The sequence below is a fragment of the Lupinus angustifolius genome, chromosome LG02 (assembly GCF_001865875.1).
Source record: "Lupinus angustifolius cultivar Tanjil chromosome LG02, LupAngTanjil_v1.0, whole genome shotgun sequence".
Taxonomy (NCBI): Eukaryota; Viridiplantae; Streptophyta; class Magnoliopsida; order Fabales; family Fabaceae; genus Lupinus; species Lupinus angustifolius.
In genome coordinates this window covers 1,412,602-1,440,464 of record NC_032010.1, presented here as the reverse complement: position 1 = coordinate 1,440,464, position 27,863 = coordinate 1,412,602, and the positions used below count along the sequence as shown (strand labels likewise).

At 33.8% G+C, this 27,863-nt stretch overlaps 5 protein-coding genes across 7 annotated transcripts; all 5 read left to right on the top strand.

Annotated features, from left to right (window-relative positions):
- On the top strand, positions 440-1,710 carry LOC109331090 (sufE-like protein 1, chloroplastic/mitochondrial). The gene has a single exon (XM_019565372.1). The coding sequence runs from the start codon at positions 509-511 to the stop codon at positions 1,538-1,540; it is 1,032 nt and encodes a 343-aa protein (XP_019420917.1). The 5' UTR covers positions 440-508; the 3' UTR covers positions 1,541-1,710.
- On the top strand, positions 4,018-11,684 carry LOC109331082 (golgin candidate 3-like). Its single transcript, XM_019565359.1, has 14 exons — positions 4,018-4,306; positions 4,810-4,908; positions 5,486-5,584; positions 6,194-6,323; positions 6,419-6,483; positions 7,342-7,509; positions 7,653-7,766; positions 7,878-8,024; positions 8,694-8,990; positions 9,151-9,216; positions 9,519-9,709; positions 10,108-10,162; positions 10,672-10,857; positions 11,116-11,684. The coding sequence occupies exons 1-14, from the start codon at positions 4,112-4,114 to the stop codon at positions 11,440-11,442; spliced, it is 2,139 nt and encodes a 712-aa protein (XP_019420904.1). The 5' UTR covers positions 4,018-4,111; the 3' UTR covers positions 11,443-11,684.
- On the top strand, positions 14,567-17,281 carry LOC109331072 (pentatricopeptide repeat-containing protein At3g61520, mitochondrial-like). The gene is made up of 2 exons (XM_019565351.1): positions 14,567-16,945; positions 16,998-17,281. Exon 1 carries the CDS (start codon positions 14,605-14,607, stop codon positions 16,909-16,911), a length of 2,307 nt encoding a protein of 768 aa, XP_019420896.1. The 5' UTR covers positions 14,567-14,604; the 3' UTR covers positions 16,912-16,945; positions 16,998-17,281.
- On the top strand, positions 17,762-21,271 carry LOC109331048. Of its 3 annotated transcripts, none has more exons than XM_019565328.1 (6): positions 17,762-17,849; positions 18,311-18,455; positions 19,007-19,152; positions 19,959-20,156; positions 20,436-20,495; positions 21,023-21,271. In XM_019565328.1, the coding sequence occupies exons 2-6, from the start codon at positions 18,329-18,331 to the stop codon at positions 21,158-21,160; spliced, it is 669 nt and encodes a 222-aa protein (XP_019420873.1). In that variant the 5' UTR covers positions 17,762-17,849; positions 18,311-18,328; the 3' UTR covers positions 21,161-21,271. The 3 variants fall into 3 exon arrangements, with proteins under 3 accessions (XP_019420873.1, XP_019420878.1, XP_019420887.1); XM_019565333.1 differs by having other exon boundaries at positions 17,764-17,867; positions 18,324-18,455; XM_019565342.1 differs by having other exon boundaries at positions 17,786-17,794; positions 18,324-18,455.
- On the top strand, positions 22,860-25,678 carry LOC109331036 (uncharacterized protein At1g01500-like). The gene is made up of 2 exons (XM_019565322.1): positions 22,860-23,619; positions 25,040-25,678. Exons 1-2 carry the CDS (start codon positions 22,927-22,929, stop codon positions 25,268-25,270), a joined length of 924 nt encoding a protein of 307 aa, XP_019420867.1. The 5' UTR covers positions 22,860-22,926; the 3' UTR covers positions 25,271-25,678.

Sequence of the window (27,863 nt, the reverse complement as noted above, 5' to 3'; positions counted from 1 at the left end):
TCGTCTACATGCTCGTTTTAAAACGGACAGAACATGTAATTTTGTCTGTTAAGTTTTTGTGGGTATGACCGTGCCCACATAAGTTTTGCAGGCATGCCCATGTCTACATAAGTTTTGCGGACATACTCGCATCCGCAAAAGTTTTACGGACATAATGCAATCACAAGCAAAACAGTCTATTTTGCCATCTCTACTTGCATGTGATAAACTCAGTTATACTTGTGTGAACTCAAGACAAGTCCGAATCCTAAAATGATATAATGGAACATGAATAGGGATTAGGTTAGACATATACACGTACCCATCTAGACTTATTGTCATCCTTACCACTCAATCGACAATGCAATTGGACCAAATGGTAGGTTGAAAAAGGATCTAGAATGTTCGGCCAGGCCCAAATTCATAAGTTTTTTTGTGTTTGGTTTTGGAAGCCTAAGCTAGAACAACAACAACGATTCTCTCTCTCCCTCAACACACATTCTCAATATTTTCTACCTTCAAACAAAACATGTATGCGAATTCAATTTCCCCATTCTCCTTTCGAATTCTCACATCCCAAATTCCACTCACCAAATCTTCAATCTCTCTCTTCAAACCCACCAACTTATTCTCCTTCAAACCCATCTCCTTCCAGAAACTTCCACCAATAACACCAACAACAACACCTTCTGCCACGTCATCATCACCTTCTCTTCAACCCATCGAATCTCTCCCTTCAAATCTTCAAGAAATAATCAAACTTTTTCAATCCGTTCAAGAACCCAAAGCCAAATACCAACAACTTCTCTTCTACGGCAAAAACCTCAAACCCCTCGACCCACAATTCAAAACCACGCAAAACAAAGTCCAAGGTTGTGTTTCACAGGTTTGGGTCCGAGCCTACCTTGATCAAACTAAAAAAAACGTTTTTTACGAGGCTGATTCCGATTCTGCCCTCACCAAGGGCCTTGCTGCGTTGCTCGTTAACGGGCTCTCTGGGCAGCCCGTTGATGAGATCATTCGGGTTTCGCCGGATTTCGTAACGCTGCTTGGGTTGCAGCAGAGTTTAACTCCTTCTAGGAATAATGGGTTTTTGAATATGTTGAAATTGATGCAGAGGAAAGCATTGGCTTTGTATGTTGAGGCCGAAAAAAATGGGGCCGAAACCGGATTGAAAGGCGGTGATAGCGATGATGGATTTGTTGAGGATGTGATTGAGAATGAGAATTTGGAAGTTGAAGCACCATTGGGTGGTTCTGATGTTTATGTAGGACTAGGGGGAAGAGGGAAGAGAATTAAGGAGAAGATTGAAAAGGAGCTTGATCCGATTGAATTGGACATCGAGGATGTGTCTTATCAACATGCTGGGCATGCTGGTGTGAGAGGGAATGGTGATGGAGAAACACATTTTAATCTTAAAGTCGTGTCGGAGAATTTCGAAGGGAAGAGTTTGGTGAAGAGGCATAGGCTTATTTATAATCTTTTGCAAGAGGAGTTGCAATCTGGATTACATGCATTGTCAATTGTGGCAAAGACACCATCTGAAGTTAATCAAGTATGAAAATTGATTATGCAACAAGAAGATAGGTCGAAAAATTATACTTTTATTGTTCATATCGCCTTTAATGATGTACTTGTATGTTTGCTTATTGGATTATTTTTGTTAGATGTTAGAATAATTATCGAATCGTGTCATTGAAGTGATGAAATGCATAATTTATTTGGTGATGATTTTTTTAGTGTTTTAAGGGTTTATGTAAATTGTTATAAAGGTTAAATCGTATAAATCCGGACTTGCAATTTCGTCATTTAAAAAGCAAAAAGATGTTGATCCGGCTCTAAACACAACTTGAATGAATGCCTTATTGTTTTGGCAATTTTATTTTCTGAGTCAAGGTTGAATTATTGAGCCTCTTTGTTGCTTACACAGAGACAAAGGGGAAGAAGAAAATATGATGAAGTAAGACACTGATTTTCTTTTTCTTCCAACCGAATGATACATTATTTCCGCAAATTTCAGTTCTATAGGATCAATATGTGCATGAGATATTTGATACAAAGAAGGATACATTACCATAATTGATGGAAAGAATAGCATATGGATGTAGCAGTACCTTAGCCATACAGTTCTACTAGCTGTTGCATACAAACTTTGTCTTGAATTTCGATGAATGTGGTTGTGATCTTTAGTATAAGGCTGTGAGAGTGGTGTGCATTTGAGGCTGATTATTTGTCTTCATCCTATTTTGTTCAAAACTGTTTGAATTAAGGGTCTAAAAAGTATCAAATCTCATATATTAAACTTTAATTGCTATGTTTGCATTTTATTAGTTACATGTTTCGCTGTAACGGTTTTATTTTGACCGAAAATACTTTTTTAATAAGCATTCATTCTAATGGTGGCTGAATTGAAGTGAGAAGAAGCATTAAGCCTACTATGTAGCTTTTAATCACAGGTTCTTTTAAATTAATCCAGCAAGTCTTTCATTTTCATTTGACTGTTGAAATGTATATGCGATTATTCGTAGTTTCATGATTAAGATTGCTATTAAATTAGAACCATGAACTAAATCATGTTTATACGCTATCAATCTTACTGGTTATGTCCTTCTTTTACTTATTCTTGAGTAGAAGCATAGAAATTTCGTAGTCGTGAACGTGATTGGAGAGGTTCGATGAATCAAGACTTTAACACATGCTAGTTCACCACTTTTAATTTTTCCTGATCTAAATCACTTCTGCAATAATTGTTCTTGTGCCCAATTTAACTTGCTGGAGTTTGTACATGTAATCAAAGACATTCTTGAACTGTATGAATTTTAGGACGAAGAGGAAGTAATTACAAGAATGTTATGATATAACGATTATGAAGCTACTCTGTTGCTTATATATTTAAGACTGTTTTCACTCCATTATGTGCTCTGTTTTCTGGGCTTGGATGAATGAAAATTGTGCATAATTGTACAAGTATCTGTTAAATTCTTGGTTGGTTTAAATGCGTACTTGATCGCTAATAAAATCCGATATTCCAGGACTGTCATGGACTGTTTGGGACATTTAGGCATTTTTAGTTCTTAAGATGCATGTCTCAAATAATTTGTTGTGTGTGTATAACTCTAAGGCATGTATGTTTATAACATGTTTGATGCTTTTGCCTCAATGTTAAGACTACTATGTGTGTTAATATGCTGTAATAAATGTTTGAATATGAAATTCAGGCCCTATTAGTATTATTTCTCATTCAATTCCATGAGTTATAAACATGCCATAACACTTACACCATGAAATAGAGCTTACTTAAAGTATACAAAAACAAGGCTGAACTCATTGATCATAATCACTTGAAATGCATGTGTTTAACTCAGAAAACAGAGAGGAATAGACATGCAACATCAAATGTGAGTTTACTAATACAATACTTAACCAATGGAGTGGTTCAGACATCGTACAAGAGTTAGTTTGGGAGTTGGATTTCAGAGGGGAACAAATAGAAAGGGAAGATATATATATATATATATCATGGCTCCTAAGCATTTCATTTTCTCTCCGAAAATTAACTCTCAAATTGACCATAACAAGCTTGAACACTCTTACACCAAGTCAGAACTTTCGAAACTAGATTTCATATAATCAAATGAGAGAGTCAACCAAATCTAACATCAAAATTGAAAATATGAATTCTTTCCCAATGTTATTTTAGATAATAATGTGAAAGTATGAGTTTGATTATGAATACAATTCTTCTTCTAAAATTAGTAATTTAGGTTGATATATCTTTTTGTAAAATGAAATATCATCAAACATTTATAATGCAGAAATTATATGATTAATATCAAAAAAATTAGGAATAATAAATATAAGAATATATATCAAGAAGCTAATTTATATAAAGTGAAGATTAATCGGTTAAAATATAATAAATGAAATTTAACTAGAAATAATATAATAAACCTCTTACTCTAAATGCAAGATATAACATAGAGAAAATGACTCAAATACATAAATACGGTGAAAAGCTCTGGTATGAAATGTCTAAAAAAAAAGCAATATAAGACGAGAAGAACATAAATACATAAGAACGATTCCATCTATCTATGTATCTTTGTTTGGGATTATTGCGAATTGAATCATCATGTGGGGCACCATTTCCAATCTCAAAGACAATTTGAACAAGATCGCTCTCGATGTTCACGACGATGACGTTGATCATGAACAAATGCTCCTCCGCATCTACGCCGACCACAACTCCGCCGTCTCCGATCGCCGCAACTCTCACGGTTTCGCTCATTCCAATTCTCCCCTCGCAAACGGGATCGATCATTATGAGGTTATAGCATTATAATATTTGAGCTATTATTGGAATCTGTGTGTGTTATTATCAGCTTAGGTATTGAGAGAACCAGTTCGCGGTTCGTTTCCAACATAAGAGAATTGTGTTTCAATGATCAAAACTCACTCGGAGATTTCAACTACTTCTCTAACTATACTACACAAGGTTTTTAATGTATGTCAAAAATAGTATTTCAAACAACAACATTAATGTTTTCAGAGTCTCTGCAACCGCATTGTGGCCACAATTGTTTTGGAAGTCATAATTTGCTTTTTATTTCTCCATAATGTTGCCATTCTTCTGCATGAAAATTAGCATTAGCAGTTTAGCACACATTACAAAAAAGTTGCTATCATGCATGAAATTAAATTTCATTCGTTGCTTATCACCTGTTCTTGCCCCTTGAATCTCCGAAATGTTAGCAGTCACTTGGCTAGATAGATGACAACTTGTTATCCAAAAAAGAGATGTCATTGGCAGTTTTTCTGCGCTTCTTGTAGATAGAACAATACGAAGCAGAAATCAAGAGACTTCAAGCATCCGAGGCAGAAATTAAAGCACTGTCTCTTAATTATGCAGCCCTGTTAAAAGAAAAAGAGGTATGGCTATTACCTTCCAGCAATATGTAATAACCAGTAACCTATAGATTTAAATTTCCTCTTGTTTCGTGTGTTGGAGCCACTAGTTGTTACCTGTTTCAGATTCAGCTGCTTTGGTGGCATTAACCAATCTTTTAATATATTAGCATGCATCTTCTGTATGTTGAATGATATTATTTCATTTAACTGGGATATGTTTGTTATATTCTTGAAGAACAATTTTTTTGGTTCCGTGTAGATTTTGCTTATTGAAAATTGAAATCTTATGGACCTTATCTTGGATTCTTTGGTCTGTTTAAAATAAAGCGAACTTAGCGAAAACTGATAATATGAAAATAAACATCTATGCATGTTCTGCATTTTGTGCTTTCTAACTGTGTCCCTTTCCCTTTCCCCATAAAAGAAGACTTACAACTTTGTTAAATGCAAAATGGAATTGTATCCTCATTGCATGATCTATTTCGAAGTGGTTTCCTAAACAGCACGTAACAATTTATCTTAATTATTAACCCCGTTTTTATATAATTTGTTAATGGCGTTTGATATGAATATCTGTGCAATCATTTTAACTTTGCAGGATCAGATTGTTAGATTGAATAAAGAAAATGCCTCTTTAAAGCAGAATATGGTGGCTGAAGGCTCTGTAGTATCTACAAATGGCACTTATTTAGTCAAGGTAGTCGATATTTTAATTAAAGCTTTATTATGGAGAGGTCAACATATGCTTTTAACCTGTGCTGTAAAGCCTCCATTACATTTGGTTCTTGTATTTATCATGTTTAGCAATACTATATGTGATACAAATCAGATTCGTTCACACAATAAAAACAAGAACAATTGAATAAACAGAGAAATTTCTGTGTTGATATCTGAAAATGAAGGAATTACAGTTCTATAAGCACCAACTGCCGCAGAGCTAGGATCCTACACAGAGCTAATGCTCTCCGTTAATTTAAACATTCAATTTTACAAGGAAAGGACAAGGTAATGACACCTTCAGTATCTGGTTGTTCTTAAATAATTCTGGAACACTGGAAATGCCTTGCATATATTAGTTTTTGGTAATGTAATTTCTTGACTTAATGTTGTCCGATGTGTGATTTTCACCGAGTCTCCAGCATGAAGTTCACCTTTTCTCTTCCTATAGACATTAGTTTTTCTATTGCATTATCATGCAGAATCCTGTTATTTGTCTGGTCATTTTGATTAATATACTTTTATACGTTCATTTTTATTTTTAGTGATGAGTGAACTTGACAATAGATGTATGAATGCCTTCTAGTAGCTTGCAGATTTGGTTGATGGAAATAATAGGCCCACAGTAGATGTACATCATACAACTGAGATACAAAAGGTGAAGTTGGAACTGGAGCAAGAACGTGATCAATTGTCAAAAACTCAACAAAAATTTGAAGGTATTTATTCCGCATTTAGAACATATAAACATTATTGTAATTTTGGAAGTGTAAATAGAAATGACCTAACATTCTGGTTCTTTCTTCAATGTCAGAGGAACAGAAATTGAACAAGTCTTTTCAGGAGGAGTTCAAAATATTGAAGTTGGAAAGAGACAAAGTGAGTTTATATTATTAGTCGAAATATAAATTTTCATGATCATGGTTGCAACACATTTTCCTCACCGCACTCATGTTTAAGGTGTATGTCTATCACCATGGATCATCTATATCTGACCGTTCAGACATTTCTTGAGATAACAAACTGCATATGTTTATACTATTGAGAGAACAAAATTTCAAACTTAAGAGAGCTATTGAGATAAACCAATTGCTGCTCGTTATAATTTTACATTTCTCTAGATTGTACATTGTGGGATGTCCTTTGTATTTGATATTTTTATTAGTCTTATTGCTACCGACTTGGTCCCTTCATTGACATAACATACCATAATGTCAAAAATCGTAAAAAAATACCTCAGGAAATTGTTCAACATTTTTAGGAATGCCTTTTAAGTTGTGGCTTTTATTTCAAGTTACTGCTAAAAGACTCATAAGGAACTCACTAGTTATGGTACTATATTTTGATAACAAAAACTGTACGGTATTTAAATGGCATTAAATTATCCACAAGAATCAGCTCAATTGGTAGAGTTGTGGGACATTAAGCATGAGTACCTAGGTTTAAACCCGGGCAGCTGATATATTCCCCCTCCCATTTAAAAATATTTGCCTATAAAAAATAAAAATTTGATGGTGAAAACAATTAGATTTAGCATCAAATTATCAGAATATTTTTTCAAACAAAAAACAAAGGACTGTTGATAGCTATCCAAATCGAAACTCTTGTGTTGTCTTTGAGCAATAATGTCTCTTCTAAAAGTCTTTATGCCGGTTTCGATGTACTCTTTTGCAATGTAATGGCTAATATATTTTGGTTATCTAACCCATACATATATATTATATTATTGCTTTGAAGACATATAAGGAGGTGAACATAGTACGCAGTGAATTAAATGAGAAAGTATCAGAAATAAAACGTTTGCAATTGGAGTTGGCCAGACGGGAAAATGAAGAAGCTGTTGAGGCTGTGGATAGCTTGAAACGACTTACAAAAACCTTAGAGAAGGAAAACTCTACTCTTAAGGTTGGTAGTTTTTTTTACTTTTATGCATTACTTTACTTCTTGTAACATTTTGTACTGTATCACTTGAAAATTGATAATGATGCTTCATGATATTTTGCTTCAAAATGCACTCTAGTATAATCTTATATTCCTATTATTATTAGATGGAAAAGATAGAGGTTGAGGCTGCCCTGAAATCAAGCAGGAAGTCTTTCACTGATAAAATGTTATCCGGTGCTTCTCAGATTCAGAACAACAATGCAAGCAGGATCAATAATGTGAGCCAAAACATTATTGCAATATACACTTTACAAGTTATGCATTTAGAGTAATGTTAGTAATTATTTTTTTTTCTTTGCTGGGGATGGGGCATTGGCTTTTGGTAACAGATGCCAGATCCTTCTCAAAATTTTCCAGGAGAGGAAGAAATGGAAAGATCCATACAAAAGCTAAGTAAAGAATTGATGGAAACACAGCGGGATAGGGACAAAGTATTGCAAGAATTGACACGCATTAAACAGCATTTATTAGAAAAGGTTTCATTCTTTTTAGTTAATTTATCTTTAATTTCTAAATCAGAACCAATGATGATGAAGCGTGACACTCAAGAGACAAACTGTGTCCCAGTTATAATAATTTTTTCCATTGTGTGTGTCTCATTAATAATATATCAGATGCATACTTTTTCCCATGTTAAACTTTACCAGGATGTACCCTTGTTACCTGCCTCTAACATGGTTGAATAGGGTTAATACAATTGGAATGAGACTCATTAGCTTTTGTCCACATTGGTGGTCAAACTCTTGTTAATTAGTGCATGACCTTCTGCTTGGTCAGCATTTTGTTTTCAGCAGTCATATGCATTACAAAACGTTCTTTAAGTGGAGGACATTTTGATCCAGATGACCTGTTGTAGGAATGTGAAATATAGTTTTGAATTTGTTGCCTAATAATGCTGGGATATAAAATGATTAGCTAATTAGCTCTGCAATGCTAAATAGTACTGTTTTAGAAACCATCCTTTGTTTACTTATATTTTTAATGTGCTATCACCATGGTTTAGTTGCTATCCTGCTGTACTTTGGGGCATCCTTGCGTACTGTTTTTGTGTGAGACTTCTGATTGACTACATAGATTTTCTTCTTCATGTTTTGAACTACTATATATTGGATCAGTATAATTTGTCTTCTTTGCTTCTTGTCTAGGAATCTGAAGAATCAGAAAAAATAGACGAGGACGGCAAAATCATTGAAGAGCTACGTGATAGCAATGATTATTTAAGGGCTCAAATATCAAATCTTGAGAGAACTCTGAAGCAGGCAATTGCAAGTCAGGATGAACTGAAGATGGCAAACAGCAATGAAATTCTCAAGTTTAGAGAAATAATTGATGACCTGAACAAGAATCTCACAAACTGTTTGAGTACAATAGATGCTAAGAATATTGAACTTTTAAATCTACAGACAGCTCTTGGTCAATACTATGCTGAAATTGAAGCCAAGGTATAGAAACATGGCACTGTTTTTTTCTTTACAAGTAATCTGACAATAGTAGGTTGTCAGAACTTACTTTAACATATTATGTCTATTTTTCAAGTCTGTGTGTTTGTGTCTATAATTACATAAAGTAAGCTTATATCCACTACATTATTATTTTTTTTAGGAACATTTAGAAGGAGAGTTGGCTCGTGCAAGGGAAGAAACAGCTAAGCTTTCTCAATTGTTGAAAGTATCTCTCTCTCTCTCTCTCTCCAGAAACATATATGGACCACTTGGTGTGCTTCTATTAGTTTATATGGAATATGTACTTGTTGATCTTTTCATTGTCATGCTTTATTACTCTGTATTTCTTTCTTTTCTTGTCAAGTATTACTTAAAGCCTTATATGCATCCTCTATTATTCGCCATTGCTCACCAAAATCTTGCCATAGTATATTAAGTCAGCGCTTTTATTTTCTTGACTATTTTATAAGTTAATTTGGTGTCTCTGATTTAGTAACATATAGCTAAAATGGTTATTGCTATTACCAGGATGCAGATGTATCAAAGAGTGAAAAGGAAGGAATATTAGTCAAACTTTCACAATCGGAGAAGGCACAAAGTGAATGGAGAAGTAGAGTAAGTAAGCTTGAGGAAGACAATGCCAAATTGAGTCGAGCTGTTGAGCAGAGTATGACACGCCTAAATAGAATGTCGGTGGATTCAGATTATCTTGTAGACAGGTTAGTCTGTTTTATGTTTCAGTATGTTTTACTTGCCATATCAGACTGACAATGTGATTTTGATTAGAACAACAACCAAGCCTTTATCCCACTAGGTAGAGTCAGCTACATGGATCGAACAATGCCATAATGATCTATCATAAATCATGTTCATTGATGAAGCATTGAGCTCTAAGTCTTTCTTTATCGTTTCTCCTATGATCAATGTGATTTGGATTAAACATGAATTCTTGAAAGAGGAATTTATCTAACATTATTTTGCTTTACTTTCCTAAAAGTCTATTTGTTGAGTCTTATAAATATGAATATAGGTTGAATTTAGCCTTGGGATTATTTATGTCATTATGTTGCTTCTGTTTGAAACAGTAACTATCATACTAATATAATTTTTTTGGCAGGCGCATTGTGATAAAATTGCTCGTAACTTATTTCCAGAGAAATCACAGCAGAGAGGTATGGAAGTCTTTTAATTTTGGTTGCTTTAGATGCATCGTGCAGGACTGGAATGAAAGTCCCTTGCCCTTTATTTTTTATGCAAAAAATGGTCATATTATGTGTGTGGCGGCAGGTGGGCATAGTCATAGAGCACAACTCATGGACTCTGATTTAATACTCCCAATTCCTAACTTAATTTATTTTGGCAAGCTGTTTTATCCAAGTTAATTAGGTTATACTTAGATTGATGAAGAGGTCCATATCTACATGATAAATATATGAAAGCTTGGATAGGCTTTGAAGAATTGGTGGTTGAGAGTTAAAACAAAAGGACTAAAGATTAGATACATAAATTGCAATGTTAGTTAATGTTTTAATCTATTAACCAGAAAGTTAAAAAAAGATTCTTCACTTGCAATGGCCAATGGTTGCTTTCTGTAACTTGTACTGCCGATGTTGGTGTTCTTAAGTGGTTTTTGTGATGATTTGTTCTGATCCTCTGATAATGTTTGTGATATTGAGCACAGGTATTGGATCTAATGGTTCGCATGCTGGGATTCTCTGACGAGGATAAGCAAAGGATAGGTGGTGCTCAACAAGGTGCAGGAAAAGGTGTTGTTCGTGGAGTTCTTGGGCTGCCTAGCCGCCTTGTTGGAGGCATGTTGGGAGGCAGTTCAACTGAAGCAGCAGCAAATACAGGATCTGATAACCAGGTGATTTCTTATCATCTGGTATAACTCACAGAGTAAACTGCAATAACATTGTGCAGATTTTCATGAATCTATGGGTTATTTATTATCTACTTTTCCTTTATAAAATCAAACCAATGGTTTTTTCTCTTGCAACCATATATATGTTGCCCACTTATGCTTTAGAAAATTGTATTGATGTTATTTGTTAACTGTCATAACTTCACATCTGCCATAATATTGTTGTCAATTCTAAAACTTTGTACTTTTTTCCCCTTCCAGTCCTTTGCAGATTTGTGGGTTGACTTTCTTCTCAAGGAAACTGAAGAAAGAGAGAAGAGAGAATCAACAGCAAATACAGGTAAATCTACTGAAGATTCACATGATGAAAGTCCAAGAATCACTTCTGCTTCTCCACCATTTTCCAAGCAGCCGTTTCGCAACGGAGCCGCAACCGCTTTTCCAACTACTTCAACTAATCAGAACACCAGTCCTCCCCTTGGTAGCCATTTTCGGCATTCTGGACATTTTGATTCCGAGTTCTCAACAGTTCCTCTTACTTCATCAGATGGCAAAGCTACTGGTTCAGACTTGTTTCAGAGGTACTAAAAATACACTCTATTATGTAATTAATCAAAGGTATAGATCATTCAATTGTTGGCATGCTATCCTGTTCAATTAATTTTTTTATTCAAAATTAGTGTCTATTCATCAACAAAGAAGGAGGGAGAACTTTGGAACTCTCTTTTTTTCCGTGTGGATTCATGCATATAAATTGAAATTTTGAAAGATTATTTTTCATCTCTTTAATTAATCTATATACAACACAATTTAATCCTCAAACAATGCAATGCACGTCTATTTTATGCAGGTTATGATTCTAGATTTAAATTATTTTATTCAATATACTTGACCTCTTGTGCACATATTGGAAAGTGTTTGAATTTTATACTAAGTCTTAATTATATTTAGAGTAAAATATATTAATATCTATTGTGGTTTAGCTTAATTATATTCATCATCCCTTCATTTTATAATCATCTCTTTTGTAGGATACCAATGTCACGTGTGCATATAAATTAGGGTTGTTAGAACCCCATGTATGACCATCACCAAAATATAACTTGACCTCAATGACCCTAAAAACTAAAAAGATCAAATAGGCAATAAATGGAGAAAAGAGGAGGCAACCCTATAATCGGAATGAAATTGATGTTTTTATAATATATATATATATATATATATATAACATTTCATATGTCAAATTATATAGTCATAATAATAAATAGTATTGAAAATACTTTATTTAAAAGGGGTATGCATTATATTTAATCGGGTTTAGGGTCAATTTCGAGTTTAAAGGTTGACCTGATTGACATTTAGGAATAGATTAGCTTCGGATTTAGGGCCGAATTTGATTTAAAAAAAAAATGGTCTGATCAACATTTAGGATTGGGTAAGGGGAGAAGCCTTATCCAACCCAACCTATGTTCAACCCTAACTAAAAGTGAGTCCTTTTAATGAATTATCTAATCAATAAGACATAAAATTTTAATTTTTGTGACTCCAAGTGATTGATTAACTTACAATTAAGTTCTAATTATGTAATTTTAATTTCAAAATTCTCAATATCCAATTAATTATAATAGAAACTTTAAAACTTAAAAAAAGTTCGGAATCATTAGGGCAATGAAATCCTATTTATTGATTATTATCCATAAAGCAACATTAGTGAAGTATTATAGTTAATTAGGACAATCATAATACATCAAAACTAGTTTGATAAAGACTAATAAATGTATTTCCTCACTCATGAATATGGATTTTCAAGTGTTTACATAGGTATACATGCATAATGGTGTAGTGGATTGACCCATCATGAGAGTGTCATGTGTATGATTATGTTAGTGTTATAAGTGCTTCTTGACAATGATGCATGTTGTCCCTCAACTTGAAGTTACTATTATTCCCAATGTGATGTGTCACATATTTTAATGTAATTAAATATTATCTTTGACTAAAGATTATAAACGTTGTACTTTGACATGTGATATAATCAAACACTTTCATTCTAAGTCTTGTGCTTTAGCTTTCAGATATTCTTGAGAAATTCTATTTTTGATATTTAGTTCAAACTTAAAGATTGACTTCTTGTGCTGATCAAAGTTGTTTCTAATCATTATGCTTAAATTTTTATTTAATAATGCATATTCAACAATATTTATGTGTGGAATGATATTAAATGATTGGTGGCTTGAAATCAACAATGTTCAGTGAAGCAATAGATGTTCAATTTGTACAATCAATAATATTGGATGAATCAAGCACTATTAAATTGTACAATCAACAACGTCTACTTCATTGAGTGTATGATTCAAAGATTTAACAATGTTCAATGAAAAAACATTAATTCTCATAATGTTTGCTTCAGTGAGCGATATTGATTCTCACAAATTCAACATAGCTTATTGTAAAGAGCGTTATTGAATCTTTATTTATCATAGATTTAAACACAAAACATCACACACTCGTTCATCAAGGTGCTAAGACATAGAAAACCTTCGTGTGACTAAAAAACTTCCCACGACACTCACTTTCTCATGATACTCATCTTCACGAGACTCGTTTTCCCACAACATTCATTAAACTTACTTTCTCACGAATTTAATGCAACTCATCTTCCCACAACCTTCGTTCATTCTCCGTGTTTTCGAAAACATTGGCAGACATGTATAAAGTTCATATATTGCTATGTATATTACTATTTGATTATAAATATATAATGTATTTAGTATTGTTGCATTGATATATAATTAATATAATGATTTTGGGTATATATGTGTTAGTTGATGTATTTGATTTAAATACTATTTGATATAACAGCTGATGCATTAAATGTATTGTTATATCGAATAATTCTATTGCTAACTTCAATCATACTTACTAGAACAAGCACTACAAAAATTATTAGATTTGTCACATTCAATATTAAGCAATCAATATTGTATATGGCAAAATAGATAACACTATTGAATGTCCATTTCTTATAGTGTTAGTTTTCTATATCGCTACTTGAACACATGTTATTGGTTCAATTATCATCTCTAATACATATCTAGTAATCCTATTTGTTCAGAGAATATTGGTAGGTATGGATGAACTATTAAAACTGGGTCACATGTCTCTATACAAACCTGCAAGTATCATATAATACATGTACACTCAATTTAGGTTGTGGTGACTCTTTTAAAATAGAGTAGAGATTCATATACTCCAAATTTACTCTTCATCCTAACTATCAATTTTGAGATACACATATGTTGTCTCATAGTTTTTTGCGTCACTCCATATGTCATGAACTTGTGATTGGTTTGAAAAAATATATTTAAGTTAAAATTTAATTATTAAATATTTTTTTGACCAATCACAAACTCATGACACATAAAGGACACAAAATGTGGAATAACATTGGATTATAATTTAGTTTAAATTTAGTCATTAATTCAAAACATTGGATTATAATTGAGAGTTAAGATGAAGAGTAAGTTCAAAAAACTTACTCTCTTAAAATAAGTGCCTCAAATGTTTGACTATCTTAAAGCGTATAAAATTTTGTTTGACACGGAAAGCATGTGCAAGACTCAAACCTGAAATATTGATTAAGAGAATCAAATATGTACTACTTGAAGTAACATTAATTAAATAGTTTTGAACTTTTGATCCTGTCGCAACTAAACCTGAAACCGGAAGAAGCAATAACACTGAGCCATAATGTTAGTAAATTCCAAGGTTCTTCTCCGCCGCCGCAGCCACCTATCATCACCCTCCACCACCCTCCGCCGCCGTTCCTCCACCGTCAGCAGCGATTCCACAGAATCAGCCATAAACGAAGTCATAAAACTTCTCCAACCGAGCAACAAAAACAAGTTGAACTCCGATAAGATAAACACCCTTCTTTTCAAAACTCTCTCCTCTCACAATCACTTCCTCCAAATCTCTCTCCGCTTAGGTTCCTCTTCCAAAGCCATCAACTTTCTCGAATACCTCTCACATAATGCACCAAGTAACCACCATTTTTCTCTCTCTTCTGTTTTTCAAGGTGCTATTGAACTCTCTACAGAACAACAACGACCTTCACTCTATTCCGTGTACCATGGACAACCCAATTCGGAAAACAAGCTTATTGATCTTTATAAGTATCGAAAGTCGAAAAATTGGACCTTCCCTCTTACTCCTAAATCGGCTTTGCTTCTTTTTCAGTGCTTTGAAAAGGCCCAATTGGTTAATGATTTGATTGTTTTCTTCAAGGAGCTCGACCCTTCTGCAAAAAGTACCCGTCTTTGCAATGGGTTGTTGAGGGTGTTGCTGAAATCGGGCCGTGTCGAAGATGCACGCAATGTGCTCGATGAAATGCTGGAACCGGATAATATGAAGTTTGCGCCAGATGGTTTCACTGGTGAGATTGTTTTTGGCGAGTTAGTGAACGGAAGAAGTGTTGCTGCTGATGAGGAAATTGTGAGGTTGGTTACCCTGCTAGGTGAACGTCGAGTTTTCCCTGACACCTTCAGGCTCACACAACTGATTACGAAGCTGTGTAGGAGATGGAAGAATGGTATCGCTTGGGAGGTTTTACACCGAGTGATGAAATTGGGTGGTCAGGTTGAAGCTGCATCGTGTAATGCAATGTTAGCTGGGCTGGGGAGGGAGAGAAACATTGGGAGGATGAATGAACTGTTGGCTGAAATGGAAGAAATGAAGATAAGTCCTAATGTCATAACCTTTGGGATTCTTGTTAATCATTTGTGCAAGGCTAGGAGGATTGATGAAGCATTGCAAGTGTTTGATAGGTTGAGAGGCAAAGGAGAAAGTAATATTGTTGGTGTTGAACCTGATGCGGTCTTGTACAATACATTGATCGATGGACTTTGTAAAGTTGGGAGGGAAGAAGAGGGATTGAGATTGTTGGAAGAAATGAAAACTAAAAGTAAACATAGGCCGAACACTGTTACATATAATTGCTTGATTGATGGGTTATGCAAAGCAGGAAATGTTGATAATGCACGCGGGCTGTATAATCAAATGATTGCAGATGGATTACAGCCAAGTGTTGTCACCCTCAATACATTGGTTGACGGTTTTTGCAAACATGGGATGGTCTTTAGTGCGGTTGAGTTTTTCAACGAGATGAAAGGGAAGGGCCTGAAAGGAAACGCTGCTACTTATACAGTGCTAATATCTGCCTTCTGTGGTGTGAACAATATTGATAAAGCCATGCAATATTTTGATGAGATGTTGTGTTCTGGATGCTCTCCGGATGTGATTGTTTACTACACTTTGATATCTGGTCTGAGCATTGCTGGGAGGATGGATGATGCCAGCGTTATTGTGTCGAAGTTGAAAGAGTCTGGGTTCTGTCTTGATACAGCTTGCTATAATGTCCTGATCAGTGGATTCTGTAAGAAGAAAAAGGTGGAAAGAGTTTATGATTTGCTTAATGAAATGGAAAATACTGGAGTTAGGCCTGATACTATTACTTATAATACTCTGATATCCTACCTCGGTAAAGCTGGAGATTTTCCTACTGCCGATAAGGTGATGAAAAAGATGATTAAAGAGGGTCTTGAGCCCTCTGTTGTCACATATGGGGCAGTGATAAATGCATATTGTTTATCGAATAATGTTGATGAGGCCATGAAGCATTTTAAGGAGATGTGTTCGACATCTAAGGTTCCTCCGAACACTGTGATATACAACATTTTAATAGATGCTCTGTGCAATCTGAATGATGTAAAAAGGGCTCTATCTTTGATGGATGACATGAAAGTACGGGGAGTTAGACCTAATACAACCACATATAATGCTATTCTCAAAGGGGTTCGGGATGAGAAAATGTTGGACGAAGCATTTGTACTTATGGACAGAATGATTGAAGATGCTTGCAATCCTGACTATATAACCATGGAGATTCTTACTGAATGGCTTTCTGCAGTGGGTGAAATAGAAAAACTCAAACGTTTTGTTCAAGGGTATCAGGTTTCCTCTTGTTCAGAATCATCGGCGAAACTTTTTGTGGGCTAAGGTGGGCAGCTCTAATGGTTTTTGTAGGAAATAGATTCCCTTTATAGTAGTACAATTGTTTTGTAGGGATTAGATTCACTTCTTACAAAGAAGCCATGTCTTCTCTATTCACTCATAAGTTCATCGAAATGATGCGGTGCACGGTAAATTTGCTAGCAATGTGTTCATCAGCTTTTTGCTTGGGATGTGTTGGTAATGTTATGAGGATTTTATTTTCTTTGGCCTGCAATTCATAAGATGTTGACTTATTGAAGTTTTGGCTAGTTATGTGCCAATAAGATTAATTGTAATAATAAACAACAGTTGCAGATCACTGATGCTATTGGCCTTGTTTTCAGCTTACTCAAAATCTCATATGCAAAATCAGCTGGTATTTCAACCGCTATAAAAACCAGATCGTACCGATCGGTTCAACAGGTTGACCGATCTCTATACTAGTATAATATGACTATTGTATTGGTCATGCAATTAAACTTCTAGACCATAAGATATTTAAACAAAAATGTAACATATTACTATTATTCCAGTAATGTTAGGGAGTTAATGTACTTGAGATAAGATTGTTTATCTTGTAATATGAAGTCATAAATTTAAATCTTAAAATTTAATTATTTGCTCGACAAATTAAGCCTCCCCAAATCTAACTAGAAGTAGTGGGCTAGGATTTTCTCCACTATAGAGAGGAAATTGCATAAAAAATAAAAGGAAAAAAATTATATGATGTAACATTCTTAACTTTTTTTTTTGCAATGTGATAATATTTAATGAATAAGTTATAGAAATGATTCTTTTCCTAAGTGGTTGGGAAAAAATGAGAATATTAAGAGTGCAGTGCAAGTAATGTAGACAGGCAATAAAAGTGAAGATAAACACGACACTCCAAGTACTAGGAAGGAAGGAACCACTTCTTTCTCTTCCATTCCTCTTCTCCACCTTCATTTCTTCCCACAACTAAGGTCATTGATACTTCTTTCTTCATTACTTTTTTAATCTGCATTTTCCCTTTTTATTATCATCATATAATTGCTAGCTTAGTTGGTGAATCACATTAAAGTTCATACAAAGTTGAATTTGTAGGCTACCGGTGTAAGATTTTACTGAATCTCTAGATAGGCCAAAATAAATATTTGATTCCGGATAGCAACATTTGTTGAAAGAGGTGACTGCACATCCAGACCCTGAAAGTACTTAGTTTCTTATCCATAAGATTTGAGCGATACCAAAAAAATTAAGAGCTGAGACATGTACATTTTGAGAGTTTCATTAATTAAAAGTTCATAATCTTAAATTCTTAATATCTCATACCATTTATCTTAATATTTTCCTTTATAAGATTAGCCCAGATTTTGTTTTTCCATTTTTATCTTCTTCCTGAAGGAAGAGAACATAATCATTGTTTTTTCTTGTTATAGGAACCATGGCAGAGAGAATGTTACTTTTGTTTCTTGTTGTGCTGGGTGCTTCCTGGGCTTGTGATTCTAGAGAACTGCCAAACCTTGATCTTTGGAGCAATCTTGCATTTACATCAAAATCTGGCACTTCTGGTAACATCATAGACTAATATCATTCTTGCCTCTTTTTTTGCTTTTTAGTATCCTTCTTAGGAAGATGGATAAAGTGAAATTATGTATTATTATAGTAATTTTTTCAAATTTCAATTTCTCATCTATTAATCAATATTGAAAAACTGCAAAAACCATTTATGGACCATCACTTGTTTCTTAAGCCTAAACAAATGTTCCCTCAACTTTATCATAGCCTTTTTCCAAAACTAGAAAATATAGTAGAATAATTCATAGTATTGCTTAAATATGTTGGTTTTTGCTTGATTATTGGGATGATGCTTAGCTTTGATAAAACATATCATATTTTATCCTGTTCTTTTTTGTTGTTGTTGAAAACGTATCAAATACGTATCTTCATCTTTATTTTTTTATTTTAATTTTTGGATATTCTACGGATACGTACCTTTCACGAACCCGAGTGTATCCGTGTCGGATACGTGTCCGACACCAATACGTGAGGGTGTTCAACAAATCCGTGCATCAAAGGTGGCATGAGCAAGTCATCTATTTTAACTATCTTCAAAATGCAGAACTAAGCAGAATACCAGATGTGTGTTCACTTTGTGAGGAATATACTATCAAAGCACTACATTATCTAAATGAAAAAAAGACTCAGAATGAGATCATTGATATCCTTCATAATACTTGCTACCAGTTTCACTCATTTCACAAGAAGGTTGGTCCTTACATACTTTAGTTATTCTTAGTTGTTGCAAAAATCATCTTTTATGTTTAAAGTAAATACCCATTTTAGTCGATCATATTTTTCGATCTTACCAGTTTAGTCATTCAAAAAAGAAAAGACCTAAAATGGTCCCCAAAAATTTTAAATGTGCGTCAAATTAGTATTTTTTTATGGTCAAATTAGTCTCTATCAAGTGTTGTAAAACATGCTAAAAAGGACTAATTTGATCCACATTCGGAATTTTTGGGACCATTTTAGGTTCTTTTCTTTTTTGAATGACTAAACTGATAAGATCGAAAAATATGATCGACTAAAATATGTATTTACTCTTATGTTTAACCAACATTGTAGCAACCTGTAGAATGTTGATGGATCATATTACCTGCAAATTTGATACGTATATTTATGCTTACTTCTTTTATATAGATACAACACCAGCAACAACAATTGAACAGTATAGGATATGACACAGTCACCATTCAAGACATAAGAATACAAATTTAAAATAAAATAGAAGGATTATGTTTTATAAGTTAGCATCAATCATTGTGAACATAATGAAATGAACATATATTTGACTATAGTGACATTCCCTCCTATAACAGTATAAACTTTCAAAAGGTGAATATGAAAAGTTGTAAAATACAATTATGAGTATTCCATATAAACACATTTTCACTATAAGTTAATTCAAAGTATTTGTGCTTCATAAACCATTAAGAGTGAATGAAAAAAGTTTTGTCATTTATCAGATCCTATATTTCCTCACTTATGTTTCTTTCTTCTGTATTACACAGTGCATCAGTTTGGTGGACTATTATGCTCCTCTTATCTTCGTAGAAGTGGCTTCGATTCAGCCCGAAGAATTCTGCAACAAGGCCAACCTCTGCCAGAACATTGCTAATATTTCTTCACAAGCTGAACAGAATAGTTGTGGATTTTGCAAAGACACTGTTTCAGCACTATTGCTTAAGTTGAATGATCCTGACACTCAGGTAATGAATTTCACATGCTGCTACTCCAATGAAGTTTCTTTAATCTCGATACATGTGAAGTTTTTTACACCGTAAATCATACATGACCTCCATATAACAGATATTCGACAAAGTTTTAAGTTGTCTATCAAATCCCTTATCTCGACTTTGAACCAGCTATGTATTATATTAACGATACATAGGGAGGTTTATGATAGAGCATTATAGTGTTCACCCGGATTTTGTTTAAGGAACCTTTGTTGTTGAATGAATTACTAACTATTTATTTTAAAATGTCAGGTAGAGATAATTGAAACACTACTGAAGGTGTCTAGTACAGTGGAGAAGTATGCAAATAAGGTAAGAAAAAAAATAAGAAATCCTCCTTTTCTTTTTTCTCTTATTTATTGAGTTATTCTTAGGGACATTTGCGAATTGTGTTTTAAAAGAGAAGAAACAGAAAAGGAAGGGTTCAAAGCTATCTTACAAATGTTTCATGGCTCCTATGAATTTTTGTTTCCTATATCATTGTTAGTCTAATAAGTACTTAAACGGTAAAAAAAACTATAATGATTTTGATATACAATAAGAAAGGATTACCCTTGTCAGAATAATGTATCATCTTTTGCGAGTTAAGTTTTAGAGAAAGAAAGAGAAATGAAGGCTTCAGAACCGTGAAATACACTGTGAGATGACTTTGGAGCCTACCATTTTCCTTTTTTCCCTTCTAATATTCAATTTGCAAACAAACTCTTAGGAATTGATTGAACTTTTTATTAATGTAGGCAAATATGCACTGCTAATAGAAATTTTGATTTCTATATTAAGTTATTTTTTGTGATCAATAATTGACTGAACTTTTTATCAATCTTCCAAATTGTTTGCAGTATAAAATGGTATTGAAGTATGGAGCATTGGGTTATGTGAATGTAGAAAAATTGCTTGAAACAACAGATATATGCACAACATTACATGCTTGCAAGGCTTCAAGAGTGATTAATCATAAAGCATTTCTTTCTTTTTGACCTTTGTCTCATGAATTCATCAAACTTACTATGAGATTGTATGGGAATGAAAAATATCAAGTTATTATGTATTTAAATTAAATTATTTTAAATTTTATGTTATTTGATCAATCATATAAAAATTAGCACGTAGAGTCTCACTTGTGTTATAACAAACATACATATTGATATGTTATAACAAGAATGTTGGTTATGCAATTATCACAAATATTTTGCTTTGTTAAGTAATATAAATAAAAGTATTTAGTATCATCTTTATTAATTTATCAAAATCAAAATTATAACATATCTATTTAATTTTACATGCACTCTAGTTAATTAGTTAAGTTTTTTGATGAATAAGTATCAATATACTAAGGTATATGATTATCTATCAAATTTCTTGAAAACTTCTTTCTTCTCGACTCTTAATATGATGAATCAGAGCTACATGGGTTACAATTCCAATCCCTCAATCCATTCTTTTCCCATTCAAATGAGAATTTGATGTTTATTTTTGTCACACCATTGTTGAATGGTAAGAATTACCATTCCTAGGCCAAAGCAATGATTAGCAATGCATACCAAGAACAAAATCAAAATCCTTGATAGGAGCTTGCCTCTACCCTTTTTGGATGATTCCCTTTATGTAACTCGGCTACGATGCAATACAATGGTGCTTTCATGAATTCAACGCTCAGTGAGAGAATTGATTGTGAAATTCATTCTCTAGATAGATTCTGAAGCAGGAGCATGGAATGATCTATAAGAAAGATTCTCACAACGTGATATATTTCTAATTGCAAGATTTTTATCATCTAAACCAAGCTAGGTTTGTAGTATACTAGAGGTTCCAACTAAGTTCTTCTAACATAATAAATCAATAGGTCAAGCTAGGTTTGTGGTATGTTGTTGGCTATGACAAAGTGCGGAAGAAGGGTTTATAAGCAAAATTATCGGCAATGAAGTGGAGGAAATCAACAAGTAGTATTGGTTTGTAAGATCGACCAAATCTCCTTTTTTTGTTTTTGTATCTTTTGGCTCATAGCAGCCTTTCTTATGAAACTTTCACTATTGGGTTGAGGTGGTGGTGGTACTAATTTAATTATGGGTTGAACTTTTGTACACTAGATGTAATGGTAGTAATGTGAATCTGACGATCGAGTATGATACGATGTTAGATGTTAGTACGAGAAAAGGTAGGAGAAAATTTTTGTCACTAAAAATATCATACCTCAAGCTTAGAAACTTGTATTATAGCACCAACATGTCTTCTTAACTTGCTATCTACATAGTAGTTAGTACTCATACTAACAACTTTTCTAATATGTTACAAACAATATTTATGCTACATTTACCAACACATCTCAACTAACATTGACATATTTTTTATATTTGTTTTTTTTTGTTTCTCACATGTATCTTCGCATCGGAGACAATCCTGTCTGAACCGAGAATATCCACAGGTACGTGGGACTAATCGAACCCAGGTTCTTACTTAAAGGAATCAAACATGTACCACTTGAATCAGTCTGTCGGTATTTTTGATATTGTTTAACACCACTCATAATAATTATCTACCCTCTCACTTTTTCTCACTTGTTATTTATCTGTTTTTTCAGTTACAAGTTAAAACTTCTTTCCTTTTTTCCCGCACCAGGACCCGCTTTCTCTTCTTCATTCAACTCCTTCTTTCTCTCTTTTCACCCTTTCTTCATTTAACTCTTATCTATTTTAATTACATTTTTTTCTCAATTCAATTCAATTCCCTTCTTCTTCTTTTTTCAATGGACCCAAAGGAAGAAGCGATTGCGAAAACCGCATCAAATTCCTTCAATTTTCGATCATTTAACCGCTCAGCGTGGCTTGAAATCAAGCTCTTCTACGTTCGAATCTCTCCGTGTTTAATAGACCGTGTCCCGAACCACCTAACACTCTTTCACCCTCACCGTCAGATTGGAGTATCTCTCGAAATCAACGGCTCTAGAGTCCCGGCTGCATCAGACGCTCCTCCCCTCACCCTCCGCCGCGACCGAGTCGACAGGGGAACGTCAGAAGTCACCTACGTCAGCACCGACTCCGTCCGCGTCACCGGGAGCCTGGAGTTCGAGGTATACGAGAAGGAAGGGCTGTTGTTCCTGTGCGGGTCGTTGGAGCGGTTGGAGGCTGGTTATGGGAATGCGGGGTCCACGGCGGGTTGGGAAATTGAGTGCCACGTGGCGGCTGGTTCGGTTGGGTCGGGTTCGTCGGCTTTCTTTAGGCCGAAGGTTGGGGTATCGGCGCCCTCGATTGAGGTTTATGTCGCCGGGTGTTGCTCAGGTGTGCCGGTGATTTTGAGTAAGACTATTCAGATGAGTCCTAGGAGGAGAATGCCAAGGCATGCCACGCTGGATGCTATTCCTGAAAATGAGGAGATGATGATGATGATGGAGAAAGAGTACAAAGGGATGATTGGGTTGATTCCACATGGAAAATTGCAGGTATTGATTTAATGTTCTTGTGATTTGATTTTGATTAATGATTATGAGTAATGATTATTTTGGAGTGATGTTAGGTCTTGTAATTTTAATGGGTAAAGATACGAGAATGTGTGTCGGCTACTTGTGATTGTTCAGAAAAGTTCAAAATATCGGCCACTCCAGCTAGTGGGACAAATGTTTGGTTGTTGGGTGTTGTTTATTGTATTGAGTGATCACATATAGTGACATAGAGTGGGACTCACTATTCTGGGATAAATGTTATCTTAATTCTAATATGGTATTTATAATCACTTTTGTGGTGGAATTAAGCCTAGTATGTTTAATATTAGTATGGAAAGCAAGTTATCCTTTGTAGTGTTTGTTAACGAAGTTCGTATTTTCTATTCCGATTACTACTTGAAGTATTATGGTTGAATGTATGCCAATAACAGTGCATTTTTCAGTTATTCCTTCATTTAGCTATGTGTAAGTATACCAGAAGTGTTTAGGAAGGACTCATTGGTGTGGATGTGTGACCATGTTGTGAAAGCTATGTGATTTTGTATGTTTCTTTACAAGGAGTCGTAATCATGGCTTTTCTTATGTGTAATGTCAGAATTATGCTTGAAATCTGAAGAACCTGTTATATTGTGTATGCCAAGGTCATTGCTCTGATATGTTACTCTGAAATTTTTTATATTACACTGTTGCACTTGCATTTTTCTCACTGGAGTTATATATATTCATATGCCTACGTAATAATATAGAACCTATAATTGAATTTGACAACAAAAGAAATCAAAATTTTCAATCAGCTGTATAGAAGTAAAAAACATTTTGATTGTTTTGAAAAGTTTGATTATTCTATTGTATCAAATCAGATCTCTCTGATTATATTGCTAACTTTTAAAAGAAAACCGCCTAAGGATGCAAGATGTGTCTGACATGAATACTTGAATTGGGAACTACGGAGATGAAAGTTTATTATTAGTAGATGGTTAGGCATCGTGCTGACAAGGGATGAAAGTTTAAGTTATCTGTTGTTGATATACTCAATCATGAATCATATGTCTTACCAGCAAGAAAGTATATAAATTTCATGCTAAGTAACTGCTAAACTGGTTCTTATTTTCTTTTCTGATCACTACTTGCATCATTATGGTTGAATGGATGCAAATAATAACCCTTCTGTCAGATATTCCATGTTATTTTAATTTTAAGACCACGGATCTGACTTGCTGTATGCAATTATATCAGAATGATTATACATATCCACTTTTCCATAAATAGTTTAATTGTTTACATCGGTTGCTAAATATTATGATGTTTTTAGTACAGTTGGTCAACACATGGTTAGTAGAGGTCTAGCTTCACTGCCTGTCTTACCTGAGCCATAGGATTTTCAAAATTACAATTGTTTAACAATGATGATATGATGCAGGACACAGGGTCGGAAGTTGATGAATATGAATCTGATGGGAAGATGGGGCATGCTTTCTACACTCACGAAATGTATGCTGGTGAGGACGGACAACTGACATGGTTCAATGCTGGTGTTAGAGTCGGCGTTGGCATTGGCCTTGGGATGTGCCTAGGAATTGGGGTCGGTGTTGGCCTGCTCATGCGTTCATATCAAACGACAACCAGGAACTTTAAGAGGAGATTTTTCTAAACCCAATCTGGAATTTGTTATTCTAGTTGAATGGAAAGCACACAAAAATAATATCAAAGTTCGATGAAGAGTCTTGAACATGGATTTTAAGGAACCTAGAATCCTGTAACTTGAATGCGTGTGTGTAACCTAAGTTTTGTAGATGAGTGAAGGTTGTGCATGCTTTGATTTGTAGCTTGTTTGCAGATATGTTCATTTGTCATGTAGATTTGCATTGGATTGTAAATTCTATCTGTTCCTATGACAACAATACATATCAATAAAAGAGCAATACAACAGCTATGAGGATATGGTTCCAGTGTTCAATGGCTACCATAGGATTGTCTGAGATTTTGACAGTGAACATGTACCAGATTTTTTCTGTCTATTGTCATGTAGATATTCTCATTTAAAACAATTTTGGTAGTATATATGTTTTTTTCTCTTATTTAGTCATTGAACAACCAAAAAACAATTTTCCAAAGGTTGGTTCTTTAACCTAGTACAACACTCTTTGGTTATTGATCTCAACTTGGTTAAAGTTTAACATAACCCACTCAAAGATCAGTTTCATTTCTGTGTTCATGTACCGATTATATTTTCTGTCCCAAAAAGTGAGTGAGTCCATATATCACATTTTTTGATTAGTTAAAAAATATATTTTATTATTAAATTTTAAATTTAAATATATGTTTTCCAATCAATTAGAGGAAATACACATAGAATGACACACTGTTTTAGTAGATGTTTATTCATACATCCTTACAATGACATCCCTCCACCAAACTTAAAGAACACTCCTTATAAGAAAACAACAACCAAAAAACATAATAGTTAACCATTGTTGGTACGTTTGAGGATATAGGATTGGTTGATTTTTGGAGTCAATTAATAGTATATAAAACTCAACTTTTTTAAAATAAACTCAGTTTAACATCAAATTTGATTATTCTCACGTAAATGTAATTTGGTAAGATTAATGAGTGATCGGATTAGAAGTGACCGAAATATATGTAAAAATATGATATAATATATAGTTAAAATAATGATTTATAAGTATAGTACAAGGATGATATAAAATATAAACGTTTATTTATTGGTATAATTATAGGTATTTCATCACTATAAGTATAAAATAAATATCTTTTGGGATGTGTGAATTACATTTCCTTACTTACAGAAATCGAATATTTGACTTTTTGAGATTTAATGGAACCTTACACCACTATACCAACATTTTTGTAGGTAAGTATGAACTCTTATGTTCAACCAAAAAAATTGGAAATTGATATATTAATAAAATTTGATTGAATATCTATTTGTTCTTTATAAAATTCCATACGAACCAATTTGATATCTAAAAATTAAAATATTCAAACTAAAAATACCCAAAACCTTAATTTGACCTGATAATATAACCAGTTTTTTGTTTTCAAAAATTATTATAACCAGTTTAATCTCCTCTCTAGAATAATATAATTGTCTTGAGTAATAAATTGGATATTACCGGTGAGGACTTGAAAATCCTAACAAAACGCGCCATGCCTATCTAGATGCATCCAGAAACAGAGTTCACACTAACACAAATTCAAACGTTCTACTTCGCTTGGAGTGCTTATTCGATTCTACGAAATCAAAACGGTCTTTCATGGTTTCCGTGAACCCTAATCCATCACAAGCATTTTACTTCTTCGATCCTTCCAATATTGTATATGATGCAAAAAGATGTTTCCTAATAGAAACAGCCCAAGTTATTGGGATATTGGCTGCATAGCTTTGGTCTTTCGGGGTCTAATCACTTGCTTGCTTCTAGGTGCATTTAAAAGATAAGAAACATAGAATACACAACACAAGTACAAATTTCAGGAAACTTCATGTCTGTGTTCCCAGTAGAGTTACAAATAATTTTGTTTATGCATAACAGGATTCTGTGATAACAAAAAAATGTTCTGACTATGGGCTATTTATGTAAAGGTTAAGAGTTTTGAAAGCTAGAAACTTAATTTTTGAAGTGTAAAGATCCGATTGCAAGGTATGGGATTTGAATCTCACATTGGACTGCAATTAGTTAATTGATGTGCAATGATCTCAATTACATATCACTTTTAATGGTCTCAATTGATGCATTTTAGAGAAACCACGCCACCATTATTGTTGATAAGAGAAGTTAACAACTTTCTCGCTATATTCAGTTATCAACTTTCCTTGAAGGGGGCAGTTCAAATTAATTCTAGTTAAGATCCACGCATTGGCTTCTTTAAAAATTCCCAGTGCATTTTCAGAAATATTATTCTTCTAAGTTATTCAAAAGTTGCTTCAAGACATTTTTTCAAATTAATATATGTTTTAACGGCTTGGAAACGGTGATATAAAATGTCACTTGTGTGAATAGGTTTAGGTACAAACTTCCTTTTAATATAAGTGTAAAAGAAGCCTTTGATGCATAAATATATGACTAGACGTATCTTAGTATCTAAGCAATGTTCATATTCAGTAGAATATTAATATGGTTATAAAAGGCAATTTGAATGTCCTCTATTTAGTTACAAGCCATATTAAAATAAGCACAGAAATATGAAAATAATTAAATATAAATGATGAAAAATAAGAATAA

Coding starts and splice junctions, on each gene's coding strand:
- LOC109331090 (XM_019565372.1), top strand. CDS start 509: ATGTATGCGAATTCAATTTCCCCATTCTCCTTTCGAATTCTCACATCC.
- LOC109331082 (XM_019565359.1), top strand. CDS start 4,112: ATGTGGGGCACCATTTCCAATCTCAAAGACAATTTGAACAAGATCGCT. Junction 5,585..6,193: donor ATGGCACTTATTTAGTCAAG/GTAGTCGATATT, acceptor GCCTTCTAGTAG/CTTGCAGATTTGGTTGATGG. Junction 10,163..10,671: donor AGAGAAATCACAGCAGAGAG/GTATGGAAGTCT, acceptor TATTGAGCACAG/GTATTGGATCTAATGGTTCG.
- LOC109331072 (XM_019565351.1), top strand. CDS start 14,605: ATGTTAGTAAATTCCAAGGTTCTTCTCCGCCGCCGCAGCCACCTATCA.
- LOC109331048 (XM_019565328.1), top strand. CDS start 18,329: ATGGCAGAGAGAATGTTACTTTTGTTTCTTGTTGTGCTGGGTGCTTCC. Junction 18,456..19,006: donor ATCAAAATCTGGCACTTCTG/GTAACATCATAG, acceptor TTCAAAATGCAG/AACTAAGCAGAATACCAGAT. Junction 20,157..20,435: donor TGAATGATCCTGACACTCAG/GTAATGAATTTC, acceptor TTAAAATGTCAG/GTAGAGATAATTGAAACACT.
- LOC109331036 (XM_019565322.1), top strand. CDS start 22,927: ATGGACCCAAAGGAAGAAGCGATTGCGAAAACCGCATCAAATTCCTTC. Junction 23,620..25,039: donor TTCCACATGGAAAATTGCAG/GTATTGATTTAA, acceptor GATATGATGCAG/GACACAGGGTCGGAAGTTGA.